We start from the raw sequence: 20,191 nt of genomic DNA, 5'->3' as shown, positions 1-20,191 counted from the left end.
GTATATGTTTAAGATCTCTATCTACGCCAAAATTTTGACTTTTTCAAATTTCTGACACATGATGTCAATACTTAAACAAACTAAACAAATTTGAGGAAGACGTTATTGGAGGAGACCTTAATTTTGTCATGATCCTCCTTTAGATGTCACTTTGCACGAGTCACCAATCTAAGTCACAAACAAAAGCTTTGCTAATCATGCTCCGGTTTCTCCAATTGGTTGCTGTGTGGAGGATACTACATCCAGACCTAAAGAATTTTACATATTAATCTCCTTTACACAATAAGCATAGCTGTATAGACTTTTTCTTAATTGGCCATCACTTGCTAACCTGATATCCTCCATTTCAGATAGGAACAGCTATATGGTCAGATCATGCTCCTATAATCTGACTGTACCTGACTCCTAACAAGGCTTCAGATGTTGGACCTTCACTGATAATCTGCTTAAACCCTTTACCTCCTAAAGCTGTTTGTACCTTCATGACCACGCCAAATTTTACAATTCTGACCAGTGTCAATTTATGCAGTAATATCTCTGGAATGCTTCATCAAGGAATCCCACTGATTCTGAGAATGTGTTTTCTAGTGACATATTGTACTTCATAATAGTGGTAAAATTTCTTTGCTATTACTTGTTTGTTTGTGAAAAAACGGAAATTTGGCAAAAAGCTTGAAAATGTAGCAATTTTCAAACTTTTAATTTACTTTTAATCTGGCCTCTGTTCAGCGTTGTCCTTTTTTTTTTTAGAAATGCACAAAACTGAGGTCGACTGCACTTTTATGCATGCCTAAAAATATGGAAACCGCCGGATCATAGGTCAGATGGCGTCCAGTGCTTCCATCTGCCTCATTATGGGGAATCTTCTGCCAGGAGTTCAGTCTGAACCACATGTTTCAGAGGTTTACATGGAAACCCCGATGTAAGTGTGGAGACACAGGGGGATGGTGGGTGCCCCGCTCCACTAGCCGAAACCACATGGACCAGGGATCATGCCACCAAAAGACCGCTTTCCTTTCACCGTAGGCATAACGCTACTTAGACAACACAAGATGATGGTAAAAGTGTGTGGCAACGCTTTATTGAACAACAAAATAGGCAGATAACACGTAGGACAATTCCAGCATAATACCCAAAATGGTGCACATTAGAATCTCACCCTTCTGCTGACTCGCTGGGATAAGAGCAGCTGTTACTTCAGAGCTTCCATAGCCATTTACCCCACCTGTGACATGCACAGAGGAGGCAATGACAAGCTTAGGAAGATGACAATCCATTCAGGTACAAGGCCAGTTGATCAAAGGGTCACAACCTGGATTCTCTGAATAACTCCATGGAGCCAGGCGACCGGTGGGTCCCATTCCTGGCTTTCACAAATGTATCCATGGTTCAGCGATGGTCAATGAAGCAGATCTGCATTCTTACAGCCCGGACCATGGTCCCCTAAGCTGGCATCCTGTAAAATGACAAATCTGTGTCCCTCATGATGGAGCCATGATGTCTTGGCTGCTGTCCTGTACAGTCTCTGGATGTTTGTATGTCTGGATCTCTTGGCTAAATCTCTCGCTCATCATACAGAGGCATATAACCTCTTTTTATAGTCACATTATTTGATTATTTAATCTATTTGCATAGTTTTTCCTCTTATTTTAAAAGTAAAAAAACTAGCTGTCCTGGACAATATGTAATCAGCATATCAGCAAACATCATTGTTCAGTGACCATGCATGAAAGAGTCAACATTTCAGCCTCTTGCCCAACTGAAGACAAAAAGCATAAAGTCAACATATTGATAAGTCTATTCTTCCTGGCTTGCTGAAAATAGACGTTGGGTTAATTAAAATACAATGCTGTGTCCTCACAGTAAGCACTCAGCGTAGAGCACAAGATGAATGTGAGTAGAGCCTTAATACGATCTTTGGGAGGCAGAATGAAAAAAACAGCAGGTGAAGAATAGGTTTTATTTTTTTGGACCATTCTTTGTGCGGTATAAGTGATTAGATGACCTTATTCTTCACGTCGGTGCGATTACAGCGATACCAGATCTATATAGCTTTCTTTGTTTGTCAGCTGTCACACACATAAAGACCTTTTTGGCAAAAGCGGCAACATATTTTGAAATCTATAATTTTTCCATATTTCGTCCAACAGTCATGTGAAGGTTTGTCTTTTTGCGTGACGAGTTGATTATTGGTACCATTTTCTGTCACATGACATTTCTTGATCGGTTTCTAGTCTGATTTTTGGGAGGCAGAATGAACAAACACCAGCAATTCATGAATTGTTGTTTGAGTTTTTCTTTAATGCAGTTTCGTGTGTGGTAAACTTGGTAAGGCAGTTTTATTCTTTGTGTCAGTACAATTACAGCGATACCACACTTATATCTTTGTTATATTTCAGCACTTTTACACAATATATTATCTATTTTTTAGAAAAAATTATTTTTGCATCGCTTTATTCTGAGAGCTATAACTTTTTTCATTTTTCTGCCGACTGAGCTGTATGGCAGCTTGTTTTTTGTGGGACAAGATGATGGTTTCAGCGATACCATCTTTACATTCGTCTTTTTTATTGCATTTTATTCCACGTTTCCTCGGTGGTACGATGATAAAGCATTGTTTTTCTGCCTTGATTTTTATTTTTTTTTACGGTGTTCACTAAAGGGGTAGACTAGTGATCGAATTTTATAGGTTGGGTCGTTCTGGATGCAGCAAAATCAAATGTGTACATTTTTTTCTTTTTCATAAAAATATTTATTTGAGTACAATATATGTAATTCTTTTTTATTTTGTTTCTGTTTAACTTTTTTTTTTTTTTTTTTTAATTTTTGTTTCACTTTATTTTTTTTAACTTTTTTACTTTTTCCCACTATGGGACTTTCACTATTTGCAGGCTAATTGCTTGTAAAGCATAGGAATGCAGTATGCTGTACATACTGTCAGCACTGCACTGACAAACTTGGTAGATCATGCACTGAGCATGATCGAGCAAGTTTGCTAGTCATGGTGTCCCAGATGTCATCATGTTGACATCGGGTCACCATAGCAATGATTGAGCCCCCACGATGATGTTGTGCGGGTGCTGATCCAAGGGCAGAGGGGGCTTCCTCCCTCTGCCAGCTCTCTAAATGCTGCAATCCATTTTGATGGCAGCATTTAGGGGCAAAGATGCCGGGAGTGGTTCGGCACTTGTCCTGGCACTGAGTGCCAGGTATCAGCTGTCAGAATAAGCTGACACCCGGTGGTTATTGTCCACGCACAGCCTCTGTGCACGTGCAATCTCTATGTATCCATATGTCCAAAGTCGATAAGTACAAGGTGACCTAGATGTATGGATATGTCCAAGGTTGTAAAGGGGTTAAAGGCTCACTCCGTGTCTCAGACCTTTGTCAAAAATTTTCATGAGAATGATGAAACTGGCTTATCGTTTCAATGAGAAGCACTAAAATACGTCCTCCGAGGGATACTAATAAAACGTGGATGCAGGCTAAAAAAGAAGAAAGCAGCTAAAGTCTCCCATTTGCTTCATTGATCTTCTTGACAAACAAACGATCTACTTCCCTCCAGGTAAAAGCAGATGTGCTTAACGCTAGAAAGGAGCGAAGGTCTTTAATAGATCAAATTTATACCAAATGCAAAAGTACTCATGAATTTGCAGATAAATGTGGTCGTTCATTGGCAAGGAGGTTGCATCCACGCATGCAAAAGACATACAGTAAATATCCAAATTTAAAGGTGCACCTGAGCCAGAAAATCATAACCCCACTGACATACCTGAAGCATTTTGTTGCTATTATAGCACGCTATATAATATTCATGGACAATACCACAACATGCCATCTAATGTTCTTGAAACAAAATTTGTCATATATATTATGGACACTTTTACAGTTGCCTGAGTAGGAGGTAATCTACAAAGCTTTCAGTGAACAAGAGATAGGAGAGGCCATTAAATCATTCCCTACTGGAAGGAGCCCTCGGCCATATGGATTCAATAATAGATTTTATAAGATGTTTGCACCCCAGCAAACTTGTTCAATATTATCTCAGAAAACTCCTCCTTTGCTCCCCAATCACTTGAGGCTCAAATAACAGTTTTATCAAAGCCTGGAAAAGAGCCAAATGCCTGCACTAACTTTCATTAAATATCATTAATTAATGTAGATGACAAAATATTCTCTAAAATAATTGCAACACAGCTTTCCCAGTACCTACCCTCAATTGTTATCTACGATCAGGTTGGCTTTAAGAAGCTCGTGATAATACAATAAAACACTGTTAATTTTGTATGCAAAAAAAACAGGGAATCCCAATGTGCCTTGTTTCTGTTGAAGAAAATGCGTTCAACAGTGTATTGGACTTTCTTGAAGAGTTCCCTATGTAAATTTGACCGGGTCCTTTATTGCTATCTAAAATTCTGTCCTCTTCCATTGACCTTGATGTGAGAGTTAGGGTAAACGGCATTCTATCTGACCTATTTTCTATTAAAAATGGGACAAGGCAAAGGTGTCCCTTATCACCTCTTCTATACATATTGGTGATGGCACATTTACCGGTAATCTAATATATAAAGCTCAATGTGTGTGTATGTATGTCCGGGATTGGCATCCGCACCGTCGCAGCTACAGCCACAAAATTTGGCACAGTCACACGTCTGGACCCCGAGAGCGTCATAGGCTATGTTATGAGGCGAAATTTTAACCCCGCGCATTCCAATTCACCAAACAATTTTGCCCCTAGTGCATAATGGGGGGAAAAAGTGTTTGTATGTATGTGTGTATGTCTGGGATTGGCATCTGCACCGTCGTAGCTACAGCCACAAAATTTTGCACAGTCACACGTCTGGACCCCGAGAGCGTCATAGGCTATGTTGTGATTCAAAATTTTAACCCCGTGCGTTCCAATTCACCAAATAATTTTGCCCCTATCTACATAATGGGGAAAAAGTGAAAGGAAAAGTGTTGGAGGCAAATTGACAGCTGCCAGCTGTGAACAAGGGGGACTTAAAGAATGAGAGCAATGGCGCCAAGGAGTATATACCGTACAGTTGCTAAGGTGGGGCTTTGACATGGGATACTCACCACACACGGGGATATGAACACACAAACAAAATGCACCACACACTACCACGTGCTTTAACACATATACCACCCCCAGCACACATTTCACCACACATGCACCAACCTCGCCACATAAAAGTCGAGACACAAAAGTCACCACTCAAGTCGCCACGCTGTCCCAGAGCTGTTTAAAAGATGAAAAATGAGCTGTGATTGGTTGCTATCAGCAACAGTTTTCTTTGTAGACAGTTGTGGTAACCGAGGCCTATTATTCTTATCATTTCTATGGTGTTATCGTCCTTCTGTAAAGCTGGAAATAACACAATTTATTACCGTGCCAACACAGACCCTCTGACACAGACTGCAGGGGGAGCCCAGTATCACACAGGATAGGATTAGACACATGGCTCAGCAGTCAGTATCACACAGGATAGGATTAGATACACAGCTCAGCAGTCAGTATCACACAGGAGAGGATTAGATACACAGCTCAGCAGTCAGTCTCACACAGGAGAGGATTAGATACACAGCACAGCAGTCAGTATCACACAGAATAGTATTAGATACACAGCTCAGCAGTCAGTATCACACAGGATAGGAATAGATACACGGCTCAGCAGACAGTATCACACAGGATAGTATTAGATACACGGATCAGCAGACAGTATCACACAGAATAGGATAAGATACATGGCTCAGCAGACAGTATCTCACAGAATAGGATTAGATACACGGCTCAGCAGTCAGTATCACACAGAATAGGATTAGATACACGGCTCAGCAGTCGGTATCACACAGGATAGGATTAGATGCACGGCTCAGCAGTCGGTATCACACAGGATAGGGTTAGATACATGGCTCAGCAGATGGTATCACAAAGGATAGGATTAGATACACTGCTCAGCAGTCAGTATTACACAGGATAGGATTAGATACATGGCTGAGCAGTCAGTAACACACGATAGGATTAGACACACAGCTCAGCAGAAAGTATCACACAGGAGAGGATTAGGTACACAGCTCAGCAGACATCACACAGGATAGGGTTAGATACACAGCTCAGAAACGGGATGTGCCAAAGGAGAGGACGTTTTCATTCCAAGAATTCCACTCATTCCTTCTGATTTGTTTTTTGATTTTAAACGCCTCCAGTTTCCAGTTCAACTGCTATTTGAAATGTCCATTAACAATGCTCAGGGACAGTCCTTGAAAGTAGTAGGGATCGATTTGCAATCTCCATGCTTTTCTCATGGTCAACTTTACGTGATCTGTTCAAGAGTTGGAACTGCCAAAAATCTGTTCATCTTTGCACCGAAAGGAAAAACCAAAAATGTTTATCAAATGGCTCTTGAATGAGTTGAAAATAAAATACTATCAATACTTGGTTAATCGTTTAGTTAATCTGTGTTGCAAATCTGTAGTGTTGAATATATGATGTGAAATATTTTTATGTGCACTATAATCATTATAATTTGTTATAACTAACCACAGTTGGTTACTATGTCCAGGCAATGCTGGGCTCTTCAGCTATTCTAATATATAAAGCTCAATGTGTGTGTGTATGTTTGCATGTATGTGTGGATGTCCGGGATTGGCATGTGAACCGTCACAGCTACAGCCACAAAATTTTGCACAGTCACATGTCTGGACCCCGAGAGCGTCATAGGCTATGTTGTGACGTGAAATTTTAACCCCGCGTGTTCCAATTCACCAAACAATTTGGCCTATTCTTATCATTTCTATAGTGTTATTGTCCTTCTGTAAAGCTGGAAATAACAGTTTATTACCGTGCCAACACAGACCACCCTCTGACAGACTGCAGGGGGAGCCCAGTATCACGCGATAGGATTAGATACACGGCTCAGCAGTCAGTATCACACAGGATAGGATTAGATACATAGCTCAGCAGTCAGTATCACACAGGATAGGAATAGATACACGGCTCAGCACACAGAATAGTATTAGATAGACGGCTCAGCAGACAGTTTCACACAGAATAGGATTAGATACACGGTTCAGCAGTCAGTATCACACAGGATAGGGTTAGATACACGGCTCAGCAGACGGTATAACACAGGATAGGATTAGATACACTGCTCAGCAGAAAGTATCACAGGAGAGGATTAGGTACACAGCTCAGCAGACATTATCACACAGGATAGGGTTAGATACACAGCTCAGAAATAGGATGTGCCAAAGGAGAGCTCATTTTCATTCCAAGAATTCCACTCATTCCATCTGATTTGTTTTTTGATTTTAAATGCCTCCAGTTTCCAGATCAACTGCTATTTGCAATGTCCATTAACAATGCTCAGGGACAGTCCTTGAAAGTAGTAGTTGCAGTCTCCATGCTTTTCTCATGGTCAACTTTACGTGGTCTGTTCAAGAGTTGGAACTGCCAAATATCTGTTCATCTTTGCACCGAAAGGAAAAACCAAAAATGTTGTTTATCAAAAGGCTCTTGAATGAGTTGAAAATAAAATACTATCAATACTTGGGTAATCGTTTAGTTAATTTGTGTTGCAAATCTGTAGTGTTGAATATATGATGTGAATTGTTTTTATGTGCAATATAAGTATTATAATTTGTTATAACTAACCTCAGTTGGTTACTATGCCCAGGCAACGCCGGGCTCTTCACTAGTATTGCATAAAATTCAAAGTATTAGTGGGGTTACTATAGGCTTGCATCACTATAAACTAGCTCTAGAAGTAAAAATACAGGCGACACTCCAATATTTACCAAAAGACAAGGTGGCCTTTATTTAGCTCATGTGGTGTGGCAACGTTTCTGTTACAATGAACCTCTCTTAAGCCCCTTGACTTTTGGTAAATATTGGAGTGTTTGTAAGGCAGTCAAGGTGGTAGTTGTGGCAACAGGCTGTAATGTTCCCACACCCTGGCACCTCACAGATGAGATACAATGTCAGTTCTGCTGTGTACGCAGCAGAACACTCACTTCAGTTGCTGGAGTCCTCTCGTCGTCTGTCACTCCGGCTTCAGATCCTCGGATCTCACAAATCACTCCAAACTCCATATCCCTGCTCAACAATTCAACTTTGTTTTACTTAATGACAGGGTTTTCGTTACAAGTGCAGCACAGTTCCTTTGTAATGGCAGGCCTGAAGCTTTCCCTGGCAGTCTGTTTCAACCCGGCCATCTATGCCCCTCTGAACAATCCCTGTCCCACCTGACAATCTGTGTCGTCTGACCATCCTGGGCCTCTCTTGACAGTCTCTGTCCCATCTGCACCAACCGTGCCTTTGGGTCCACCAGCTTCTTCCCACTCCCCTCGTCCGGTCTCAGTAGGAGAAGGTAGGCTTGCCATCTTAGCTGCGCCTAATCACGACTGTAGGCCCCAGATCCTCTTTGGGTTGGTTTCTGTTGAAGGTGGTGACCGCTAGCACATTCCTCAGACTGGGGCCCCTTCCTGCCGTAGCAGCTTTATCCCCACGGCTGGCAGACTATGACTGATTCACTGCTGCATCCTGACTGCACTGAGCCCTAACCAGGAAGTCCCCCTCTATATCCCCTGCTCTATGCTGCACTGTTCTGTAGCCCCTTCATACTGGAAAACCCCTATGCTAACTAAACCTAAGTTAATAATCCTATCCCCTATCTCTAATGTACCCCACTATTAACTTTTGCTAACCTCTATACTATCCCTAATTCTGTAAATAAACACATATCAAAGACATCCACATTACAGTACATAAACAAATGACAAGGTGCCACACGTAATACATGTTTCCAGCATCCACAGGGGGAAAAGACACCTCACGGACTCTGTCACCTCCTTACATGTTGCCTGATTTTTTTTTTTTACTTCTATATTTTTGCAAATGAGAATTTGCTTGGAAGGCCCTGCACCAACTTTATATTGTGACAGTCACTGGCAAGATGCTGGAAGTGAGATATGTTTCTCTGAGGATAGTGGCTTCAGTGATGTAAAACCCTAGATTTTTTTACTTCAGCACAATAAGTGTTGCTAGGGGTTAACAGTCAATTTATATAATGGCTGTTTTTTTTGTGGACAACCATAGAGTGGGTGGGAGGTTGTCCACCTTATCTCCACCCCAGGGTGTGATCTGGGGCTTAAATAGCTGGCCTCCAGAGGCAGTGCGTGTTCAGTGTCTGGAGAAGTGTGTGTAGTTTTCTGCTAATCTGAACTGTGGGTCTTGCTAACCCTGAACGGACTGGTCCCCGCTACCACAGGGAATATGCTTTGTGCTGCCATTTTGTTTTGTTTCCCTCTTTTGCCTAGAGTGCTGTTTGATTTTACCTTAACTTGGTTTATGCTGCCTGTAATAACCCAAAGGAAGTTCTTAAAGAGACCTTGTTCCCGTGTCTACCTCCATGTACAGCCGAGTGAGCCGATCTATTTTTCCTTAACCCTGCTGTTATGTTCGGTCAAAAACGACCGATTTTGAACTTTAATATTTTTTAAAATATTCAAGATGCGGTTCTGAAACTTGTGGTTGATTGACTTTTCCTCCTATGAGGGGTTCTTACTATGGGTACATTTTTTTTTTTTTTTTTTGTTTACTTTTTGCTCCACAATTTTTTATACACTTGTACTGTTCGGTCACAAATGACCAATAGCCTTTTATAGTGATCTCCAGCCATTTTATGAGTAAAATAAAGGAGCTATAATCTCATTTTGGACTATATATTACATCTACTATTTATCAATTTATTTCGGTCCTTTTGGTCCATGCAGATTTACACATACATACATTTTCTCATTACAATACTGCTGATGGATTACCTTCCAGTATAGTTATGTGCCAAATATTTTTACCCTGCTATTCATGTAAAATAGTTCAATTCAGTTCTCAACATTTCATATTGTAAATTAACATATTCTTTTTTAACTTGTGTTCCCTGATCTAATTTCTGTGAAATGCTGACCTGAAAGAGTACTAATAAATTGTCTAAAAAGTGTTTGCTTTACTCTGAGCTCTTATCCTAAAGGGTGGGGGGTGTTTTATTTTATCTTACACTGAACTTGAACTAACAGCTTCCACCAGCACTGCTACAATACCCACGGGCGCCACCAGCAATGCAACCAACCTAAAACGGAAAGGATGCAACTTCTGTCCAACTTCAAGCAATCACAAATCAAATGTGATATGTTACAGATGTGAAAAATATTTATGCAAAAGACATGTCAATTATACCTGTGACAATTGCAAAGAGTAAATTTTGCACCTTGTGACTTATTTATCATTTTACATAAAAAAAACTGAACTGTTAATTTTTTTGTTTTATTTTTGCTGGAAAATAATATAATTACATTTAGTTTATTGTTATTAGTTATAGTTTGCAGTTGAATAAACAATTATTTTTGTATTTGCAAATATGCAATATGCATAAATATTCCAATAAAGCCATGAAGAATGTTTTGACACAAAAAAATAAAAAGTAAGTTTTTCTTTCCATTTTTCATTTGTTTATAAACCAGGTTTGCATACAATATAATACTGCAAAAATTATTCAATTAAAACACTTAAACTAAAAATCAAGACTTTATTAGGTCCGGTCAAAAATGACAGGAACATAACAAGTGTATAGTGGTAACGAACAGAATAGCAGGGTTAAATAGAAACTAGCTCTATGCGCAAAGGGTCTTATGGATGTTTTGGGTTGTCATTATGATGTAAAAAGAGAAAACACAGTAGTTTGACAATAAATGGCTTCACCCAACCACTAGTGGAGAAAAAGTTTTGGTGTTATCATTCATATTCTCTGAAAAAAAGGCCAAAAAAGCAAAAATTCCATCGGGGTATGTAAACTTTTGAGCACAATTGTATATATAGAATGCAATAGAAAAAAAATTGCTTCTGCATAAAATGTGAGATTCTAGGACGACTAGTAAAGGGCTAACGCACCTCCATGGCTGTCACTAAAAAATAAAGCAATACTATGTAAGAGCCATTGTAATTAGCAGGAAAATAAATGTTCACTGATAATATACAATACCTGTCCCACATCCACGGCTGGATTAATGCTACAACCAGTGTCCATGATGATATCTGCCCTGATGTTCTGTCAATACAAGAATAGTTTTGAAAAAAACAAATATAAATTAATTTTCATCAGATGAATTTTTTATCAAATGTAGCTAAACTTTTAAAAAGTAGTTTTATAGGTTGTAACCCCAGACACATAATAGAGATTGGTAGGGATTTTTCAAATGACCTTGCAGAAGTGCTCAGGACTTGAAAGCAAGTGCGCACTTTGGCATATGGGCACAGTGAAAAGTCCATAGGTCCGTACCTTGGTTTGCACGCTGTCATGCAGCTCAGCATTTCTTCCTGCTGAGCTGCACAATCTTTTGACCCATCAGTGGGGGTCTCAAGGAAATGATCTTTACAGATCTAAAGGATATTTAACCCCTTTCTGACATCAGACGTACTATCCCGTCCATGGGACCCGGGCCCCTATGCCCATGGACGGAATAGTACGTCTAGCGCGATCAGCTGCGCTCACGGGGGGAACGCAGCTGATCGCGGCTGGGTGTCAGCTGATTATCACAGCTGACACCCGGCACTATGTGTCAGGGGCAGTCACGGACCGCCCCCAACACATTAACCCCTGGCACACTGCGATCAAACACGATCGCAGTGTACCGGGGGTTTAGGGAAGCATCGGTAGGGAGGGGGCTCCCTCCATGCTTCCCTGAGCCCCCCCACAGCAGTGCGATGTGTAGCGCTGCTGCGGGGGCCTGCTTCCTTGTAGATCCCCAGATACAATATGGCGCCGGGGACCTTTGGGGGCCTACTAGGGAGGCCTGCTGCAGTGCCTGTGACAGATCGCTGATCTGTCACAGCGATCTGTGATGTGACAGATCAGCGATCTGTCACATGACAGTTATGTCCCCCCTGGGACATTGTAATAAAGTAAAAAAAAAAATCGCTAAATAAATTTAAAAAAAATATTCCCTAATTCATTTTTTGGAAATAAAAAAAAAACAATAAAAGTACACATTTGGTATCGCCACGTCCGTAACGACCCGCCATATAAAACTGTCCCACTAGTTAACCCCTTTACCGAACCCCTTAAAAAATAAAAATAAAAAAAAGCAAAAAATGATTTATTTATCATACCGCCGAACAAAAAGTGCAACAACACGCGATTAAAAAGACGGATATAAATAACCATGGTACCACTGAAAATGTCATCATGTCCCACAAAAAACGAGCCACCACACAGCATCATCAGCGAAAAAATAAAAAAGTTATACCTCGCAGAATAAAGCGATGCAAAAATAATTATTTTTTATATAAAATTGTTTTCATTGCATAAAAGCGCCAAAACATAAACGACAGAAATGAGGTATCGCTGTAACCGTACTGACCAAAGAATAAAACCGCCTTATCAATTTTACTGCACGCGGAATGGTGTAAACGCACCCCCCCAAATAAATTCTTGAAATGCTTGTTTTTGTTCATTCTGCGCCCCAAAAATCGGAATAAAAGGCGATCAAAAAATGTCACGCGCCCGAAAATGGTACCAATAAAAACGTCAACTCGTCCCACAAAAAATAAGACCTCATATGACTCTGTGGGTCAAAATACGGAAAAATTATAGCTCTCAAAATGTGGTGATGCAAAAACTATTTTTACAATAAAAAGCGTCTTTTAGCGTGCGACAGCTGCCAAAAATAAAAACCCACCATAAATAGTAAATCAAACCCCCCGTTATCACCTCCTTAGTTAGGGAAAAACAGTAAAATTAAAAAAAAGTATTTATTTCTATTTTCCCATTAGGCCTAGGGTTAGGCCTGGGTTAGGGCTAGGGCTGAGATTAGGGTTAGGGGTGTGTTGGGGCTAGGGTTGGAGTTAGAATTAGGGGGTTTCCACTGTTTGGGCACATCAGGTGCTCTCCAAACGCAACATGGCGTCTGATCTCAATTCCAGCCAATTCTGCGTTGAAAAAGTCAAATGGTGCTCCTTCCCTTCCAAGCTCTGCCATGCGCCCAAACAGTGGTTTACCCCCACATGTGGGGTATCAGCCTACTCAGAACAAATGCAAAACAGCTTTTGGGGTCCAATTTCTCCTGTTACCCTTAGGAAAATAAAAAATTGGGGGCAAAAATATAATTTTTGTGGAAAAAAAATGATTTTTTTTATTTTCATGCCCAGACGTTATAAACTTCTGTGAAGCACTTGGGGGTTCAAAGTGCTCACCACACATCTAGATAAGTTCCATGGGGGGGTCTAGTTCCAAAATGTGGTCACTTGTGGAGAGTTTCAACAGTTTAGGCACATCAGAGGCTCTCCAAACGCGATATGACACCCGCAAACCATTCCATCAAAGTCTGCATTCCAAAACGTCACTACTTCCCTTCCGAGCCCCGACGTGTGCCCATACAGTAGTTTTCTTCCACATATGGGGTATCAGTGTATTCAGGACAAATTGGACAACTGTTGGGGTCCAATTTCTTCTGTTACCCTTGGGAAAATAAAAAAATTGAGGACTAAAAGATAATGTTTGTGGAAAAAATATGATTTTTTTTATTTTCAAAACATTTTTTGAGGTGTCCAGGAGCCCTGGCCTATGAGGCCCCTTAGGTGTGCCCCCCACCCCGAGGAGCTTGCATCTGTTAAAATTACATCTGTCATCTGAGTGTCCCACGGTATTCCTGAGGTCAGATTCATATCGTCCAGCCACCAGTTGAGAGTCTCTGGTTTTTACGGAAAGCTCCAGTTTTCCTTCTAAACACCCTCTAGCAACCTTTGTGCTGATAATATCTCCCCCTGGAGTTGTCAGGTGTGAAATTGAGCCCACCTGACCGCCGGAATACAGGATGTTTAGGGTACCCAGTAGGGACATTGCCCTTCTCAATGTCATATATGGCTGGTTCAGGGCCGCCAAGGCCAGATTTTGCACCTTCTCTATCTTGGACTCTGGGAGCAGACACTCCTGCCTTACTGAATCTGGCATGAATCCCAGGAAGGTCTGTTTTTTTAGGGGTTGTAATTTTGATTTTTTGAAATTGATTATCCACCCTAATTCTACCAAGGTGTTGGTCACCAGGCTCAACTGCGCCGTGCAGTGGTCTTCTGAGCTGCCCACTATAAGGAAATCGTCCAGGTATGGTATTATGACTTGTTTCGTGAATCCGGAGAAAGGCTGTCACCTCTGCTATGACCTTGGTGAAAACTCTCGGGGCTATGGATATACCAAACGGGAGAGCTCTGAACTGGAAATGTCTCAGTACACCTTGGATATAAAGCGCTACCCTCAAGTATTTTTGGTAATCTGGATGGATAGGGATGTGATAATATGCATCCTTTAAGTCGACTACGGCCATAAAGCAATCTTGATGTAGTAGCATCACGGCCGTAGCCACTGACTCCATCTTGAAGGTCTGGTTTCTTATCCATCGATTGAGCCATCTGAGATTTATGATAGTCCTGAATGAGTGATCCGTTTTTTTTATGAGAAAAAGCGGTGAATAGAATCCCCTTCCTTCCTGTGTATGTGGGACCTCGTAAAGTACTCGCTTGTCTCTCAGACTCAGGATCTCCGCTCTACGGCCAACTGTTCTTCGGTTACCTTTCTGATGGGTGTAATGACAACCATGGGTTTTGGCTGGCGAATAAAGGGGATTCTCAGGCCATCTCTTAGGATGCCCAGGATTCAGGTATTGGAGGAGATCTTTTCCCAGACCTGGAAAAAAAGTGCCAATCTCCCCCCTACTGGAATACTTGCGTCATTGTGGCGATTTCTTTGAGGTGGAGGTACCCCCACCAACCATAAATCTCGACTTTTTTCCTTTTATCCTCCCATCTTCTATCAGCGGGAGGACGCCCCATATTGAATCTTCCCCTCCGAAAGGGCTGTCTTCTCTGTTCCGTCGGGAACCTGGGGAAGCCTTTTTTGTTATCACCTGCTTTTTCCAGGATTTCATCCAAGTTCTTGCCGAATAAGAACCGACCATCGCAGGGGAGAGAGCACAATTTAGCTTTAGACTGTAGGTCACCCGGGCAGCCCTTAAGCCATAATGTGCATCTAGCAGCATTTGAAAGTCCCGCTGCCCTAGCTGTCAACCTCAGAGTCTGCCGAGGTATCTGCCAAAAAAGCTGCTGCCTCATGCAAGAGATACATATCTGCTAAAATCTTCTCTCTTGGGACCTTTGATGCCAGCTTCTCTTCTAACTGCTGCAGCCAAATCATGAGGGAGCGTGCCGTGCAGGTGCCCGCTATTGCCGGCTTTAGTCCTTCTGCTGTCGCTTCCCACGCGTGCCTCAAATATGAGTCCGCCTTCTTGTCCAGCGGGTCTCTTAGAACCCCTGAGTCTTCCAAGGGCAAGGCCGACCTTTTGGAAGACCTGGATACTGCAGCATCTATTTTTGTGACTTTATCCCATATCTCCGCATCCTTGTGCTCAAAGGGATATCGTTTCTTAGAGGTGGACGGAAAGGCCCCAGATTTTTCAGGTTTCTTCCACTCTCTCTCTAAGTGCCTGGATTTTCTCATTCACTGGGAAGGTCCGCTTTTTCCTCTCCTGTAGCCCCCCAAACATGACATCCTCTAGGGTTTTAGCCGCCCTTTCTTCCTGTAGGCCCATTGTGGTTCTAATGGCCTTTAGGAGGGCATCTGTGTCTTCTACAGGGAAAAATGGCTTACCCCCCGTGTCATTGTCTGAGGAGGATGATTGTTCCGCCTGAGACAAGGCTGATGCAGACTGAGGGAGAACTAGGGGGATTCTTCCTACTTTTCCTCCCTTTTTTCAATAGGGACTTAACTGAACCCTCCATTTTTGACCTGAGGGCGGATATCAAATTGGCTGCGAAACTAGCTTCCTCCGCCATAGTCCGCTGGATGCAAGAGGCACAGAGATCTTTCTGCCAGTCTCTTGCTAGGGGATTCCTACATATAGCACAGTCCCTATTGTTCTTCTTGCTTCCTGCTTTTCTGAGCCTTTCCTACAGGGTAGAGCATACAACAGAGAAACCCTATTAACAAAAAGCTAGCATTCACGAAGATCCCTCACCACAAATAATCAAGGGTACCGGACTCGGAGGCTGCGTCGGAGCACGTGACCTGTGCTCTTTAGACCTTGAGGAGACCTGCGGCTGGGGCGACTGCTGCTTCAATGGCTTCCATGTTTTCTGCCAGAGGGCTGTGAGAGAGGCAGGGACACTGAGCGTTCCTGTTCTGACTCCATCTTGCACCGCTCATTCTGCCGTTGCTTCCTCCTTTTAAATGACGCGCCTCCGTCCTGGTGAGCGTCTCCCTCTCCCTCCCCCCTGCGACCGCCGGCCGACCGCTTCAGAAAGCCGGCCGGCGTGGCACCAGGCGCCAATACACCGTCGCCTTTTTGCTGACGTCAGCCGGCGCACCCAGAATCCACAGCACAGCTGACGTCAGCAGCCGGAAGAAGCCAGCGTCTCTCCCCTGCCCCGGGGATTGAGACACGGCATGCGCGAGGGGAGGGCGGCACGGTGGGGGCTCCCCGGAGCCACCGGGATCCCATCCGCGCCCACACGAACCCGGAGCCCAGAGGAACCCCGGGGACTGTGCTTCCAGGACCCGACAGCCGGCGCTACAGGTAAGCTACCTGTTCTTCCTGCACCGGGACGGGCCTGGGTCTTTTTTTTTTTTTTTTTTTCCTTCGCCATGACAGGCACTGCCACAGTGGGATTCCTTCCAGGACAGGAACCCAACTGAAGCGGGGGAGAGGTGCCGCCCCTTATGTCTCAGTAGGTTCCTGTCCTGGTGGGGCGGATCCCTCTCTCAGGTGGCGCTGTCATGGGTGAAGGGAAAAAGTTCCTTAAGTGGTCTAGTTTCCAAAATGGGGTCACTTGTGGGGGGTTTCCACTGTTTAGGTACATCAGGGGCTCTCCAAAGGCAACATGACACCAGCAGATCATTCCATCAAAGTCTGCATTCCAAAACGTCACTACTTCCCTTCCGAGCCCCGACGTGTGCCCATACAGTAGTTTTCTCCCACATATGGGGTATCAGGGTACTCAGGACAAATTGGACAACAACTTTTGGGGTCCAATTTCTCCTGGTACCCTTGGGAAAATAAAAAAATTGGAGACTAAAAGATCATGTTTGTGGAAAAAATATGATTTTTATTTTCACGCCCGGGCGTTATAAGCTTCTATGAAGCACTGGGGGTTCAAAGTGCTCACCACACATCTAGATAAGTTCCTTAGGGGGTATAGTTTCCAAAATGGTGTCATTTGTGGGGGGTTTCCACTGTTTAGGCACATCAGGGGCTTTCCAAACGCGGCATGGCGTCCAATCCCAATTCCAGCCAAAAAAGTCAAATGGCGCTGCTTCCCTTCCGAGCTCTGCCATGCGCCCAAATATTGGTTTACCTCCACATATGGTGTGTCGGCGTACTCAGGACAAATTGCACAATAACTTTTGGGGTCCTGTTCCCCTTGGAAAAATAAATTGAGGGTGAAAATATCATTTTTGTGGAAAAAGTGATTTTTTTAATTGTATGGCTGTACGTTATAAACTTCTGTGAAGCCCTTGAGGGTTCAAAGTTCTGACCACACATCTAGATAAGTTCCTTAGGGGGGTCTAGTTTCCAAAATGGTGTCATTTGTGGGGGGTTTCCACTGTTTAGGCACATCAGGGGCTTTCCAAACGCGGCATGGCGTCCAATCCCAATTCCAGCCAAAAAGTCAAATGGCGCTGCTTCCCTTCCAAGCTCTGCCATGTGCCTAAATAGTCGTTTACACCCACATATGGGATTTCAGCGTACTCAGGACAAATTGCACAATAACTTTTAGGGTCCTGTTACCCTTGGGAAAATTAAAAATTGGGGGTGAAAAGATCATTTTTTTGGAAAAAATGATTTTTTAATTGTACGGCTGTACGTTATAAACTTCTGTGAAGCCCTTGGGGGTTCAAAGTTCTCACCACATATCTAGATAAGTTCCTTGTAGGGGTCTAGTTTCCAAAATGGGGTCACTTGTGGGGGGGGGGTTACCACTGTTTAGGTACATCAGGGGCTCTCCAAACGTGACATGGCATCCGATCTGAATTCCAGCCAATTTTGCATTGAAAAAGTCAAACGGCGCTCCTTCCCTTCTGAGCTCTGCCATGTGCCGAAACAGTGGTTCCCCCCCACATATCAGGTATCAGCGTACTCAGGACAAATTGCACAATAACTTTTGCAGTCTAATTTCTCCTGTTATCCTTGGGAAAATAAAAAAATTGGACCTGAAGTAATTTTTTTGTGAAAAAAAGTTAAATGTTCATTTTGTTTTTAAACATTCAAAAAATTCCTGTGAAGCACCTGAAGGGTTAATAAACTTCTTGAATGTGGTTTTGAGCACCTTGAGGAGTGCAGTTTTTAGAAAGGTGTCACTTTTGGTTATTTTCTATCATATAGACCCCTCAAAGTGACTTCAAATGTGATGTGGTCCGTAAAAATAAAATGGTGTTGCAAAAATGAGAAATCGCTGGTCAACCTTTATCCCTTACAAATCCTAACAAAAAAAATTTTGGTTCCAAAATTGTGCTGATGTAAAGTAAACATGTGGGAAATATTACTTAAGTTTTTTGAGTGCCATATCTCTGTGATTTAAGGGCATAAAAATTCAAAGTTAAAAAATTGCAAAATTTTCGCCAAATTTCCTTTTTTTCCACAAATAAATGCAAGTTATTTGAATGAAATTTTACCACTAACATGAAGTACAATATGTCACGAGAAAATAATATCGTAATCACTGGGATCCATGGAAGCGTTTCAGAGTTACTACCTCATAAAGGCACAGTGGTCAGAATTGTAAAAATTGGCCCGGTCATGAATGTGCAAACCACTGTTGGGGGCAAAGGGGTTAAAGGACTACAACATATAACATTTTTTTTTGAAAGCTAGACTTTGAATACCTATGAGGAATTTCTGAAGCTAAAGTTAGATGACCTATATGCTGGAACATAACAGAACTGAAGCTCAAACAGAAGTAACACATTTGTCATTGGAAAAAGTTTTCATCCGTTACCTTATAATCTCCTGTTAGACAATCAACTTCCACCTCTGAACAGGCCGCCCCAAACACACAGTATTGGAATGGATGGCCTTCTCCTTTCTCCCAGTCCATGTGGGTGTTGTAACCTCTGCGTATGAGAAGGATAAAATATCACACAATTTAATAAAGTGCGCAGATAAAAATACAATTGCTTTAATTCACTATATGCAAAGAAATTTGTGATCGCTTGTTCCCATTGCTGATACCAGAGCTGCTCTGGAAATAACAGCTCCAACCTTTTAGGTCACTAATTTATGATCTTGGTACGCTGCATGTAGCAAATACCAACTCATTATGTAAGAGACATGAGATCATTATCTTTTGTGTATCAGCAGAAAGACATTAAAGGGTGATTCTCCTCTTGTTAAATGGGTAGAATTGTAAAGTACTTGTAAAAATAAACAACTTTGCACTTTACCACTTATTAAAAATAATCTCCATCCACAAGGGTGATTTCTACAGTGTACAGCTCATTGGCTAGTTTACTGGCTACCTCTGCAGTGTATCAGAGGCAGCAGATATCCTAGGCAATGAGCGTCTACTTGCAAGTTCTTTGCTTTAGAGCCTGCAAGCCCTGAAGCTGTCCAGATTACTGCATTGGGAAAGCTTCAGTCCCCCTTGTCTCCTCTGCAAAGGTAAAACTGCCTTTGCTTACAGCATGGTAGAGCGCACAGTGCAGAAAATGGGTGCAATCATACTGCCGGCCAAAGTGGTAGAATCATGCCGTCGGCCCAAAATGTCAATCTTCTTCAACAGCCTGGAAGCTGGGAGGCAAGAGAGGTTGTCCCCTGAAGAACGATCATGAAACAATGTGTCCTACCTGAAAAATCCTGTGGCTGAAAGACTTATTCTCTCATTAAAAGCTTCTTCTACCTGTAGAAAGGAAATCATTGGCTTGAACAAAAGTTACAGATAGTGAATATTAATGCAGTACGATATAATTGATTTTCTGTAACACTGTTTCCCAGATGAGAGATTGTATAATAATGTATACTGTATGGGAGATATGCGATCTGTCTAGAAATCAACTAGGTTACAGTAGATCGTCAAATAAAGTCATCAATAAGATACTTATTAAAGACGTTGTCCGGTCCAAATCAGTAAGTCTGCAGTCACTGTTTGTGA

General features: G+C 42.3%; 1 protein-coding gene across 2 annotated transcripts in view; it reads right to left on the bottom strand.

Moving 5' to 3' along the window:
• The window catches only part of LOC141054221 (aldehyde oxidase 1-like), a 295,390-nt gene that overhangs the window by 15,008 nt on the left and 260,191 nt on the right, over window positions 1–20,191 (bottom strand). For both annotated transcript variants that reach the window (XM_073551452.1, XM_073551453.1), the window contains 3 exons: window positions 19,887–19,939; window positions 19,040–19,154; window positions 11,040–11,105 (listed from right to left, as the gene is read on the bottom strand). In XM_073551452.1, coding sequence (XP_073407553.1) covers window positions 11,040–11,105; window positions 19,040–19,154; window positions 19,887–19,939 — 234 coding nt within the window. The remainder of the gene's footprint in view (window positions 1–11,039; window positions 11,106–19,039; window positions 19,155–19,886; window positions 19,940–20,191) is intronic.

Source organism: Dendrobates tinctorius, unplaced genomic scaffold, assembly GCF_039654945.1.
Source record: "Dendrobates tinctorius isolate UK_male_01 unplaced genomic scaffold, ASM3965494v1 ptg000177l, whole genome shotgun sequence".
NCBI classification, from domain to species: Eukaryota; Metazoa; Chordata; class Amphibia; order Anura; family Dendrobatidae; genus Dendrobates; species Dendrobates tinctorius.
The sequence above is the reverse complement of the archived record's forward strand: the minus strand, read 5'-3'. Positions and strand labels throughout refer to the sequence as shown.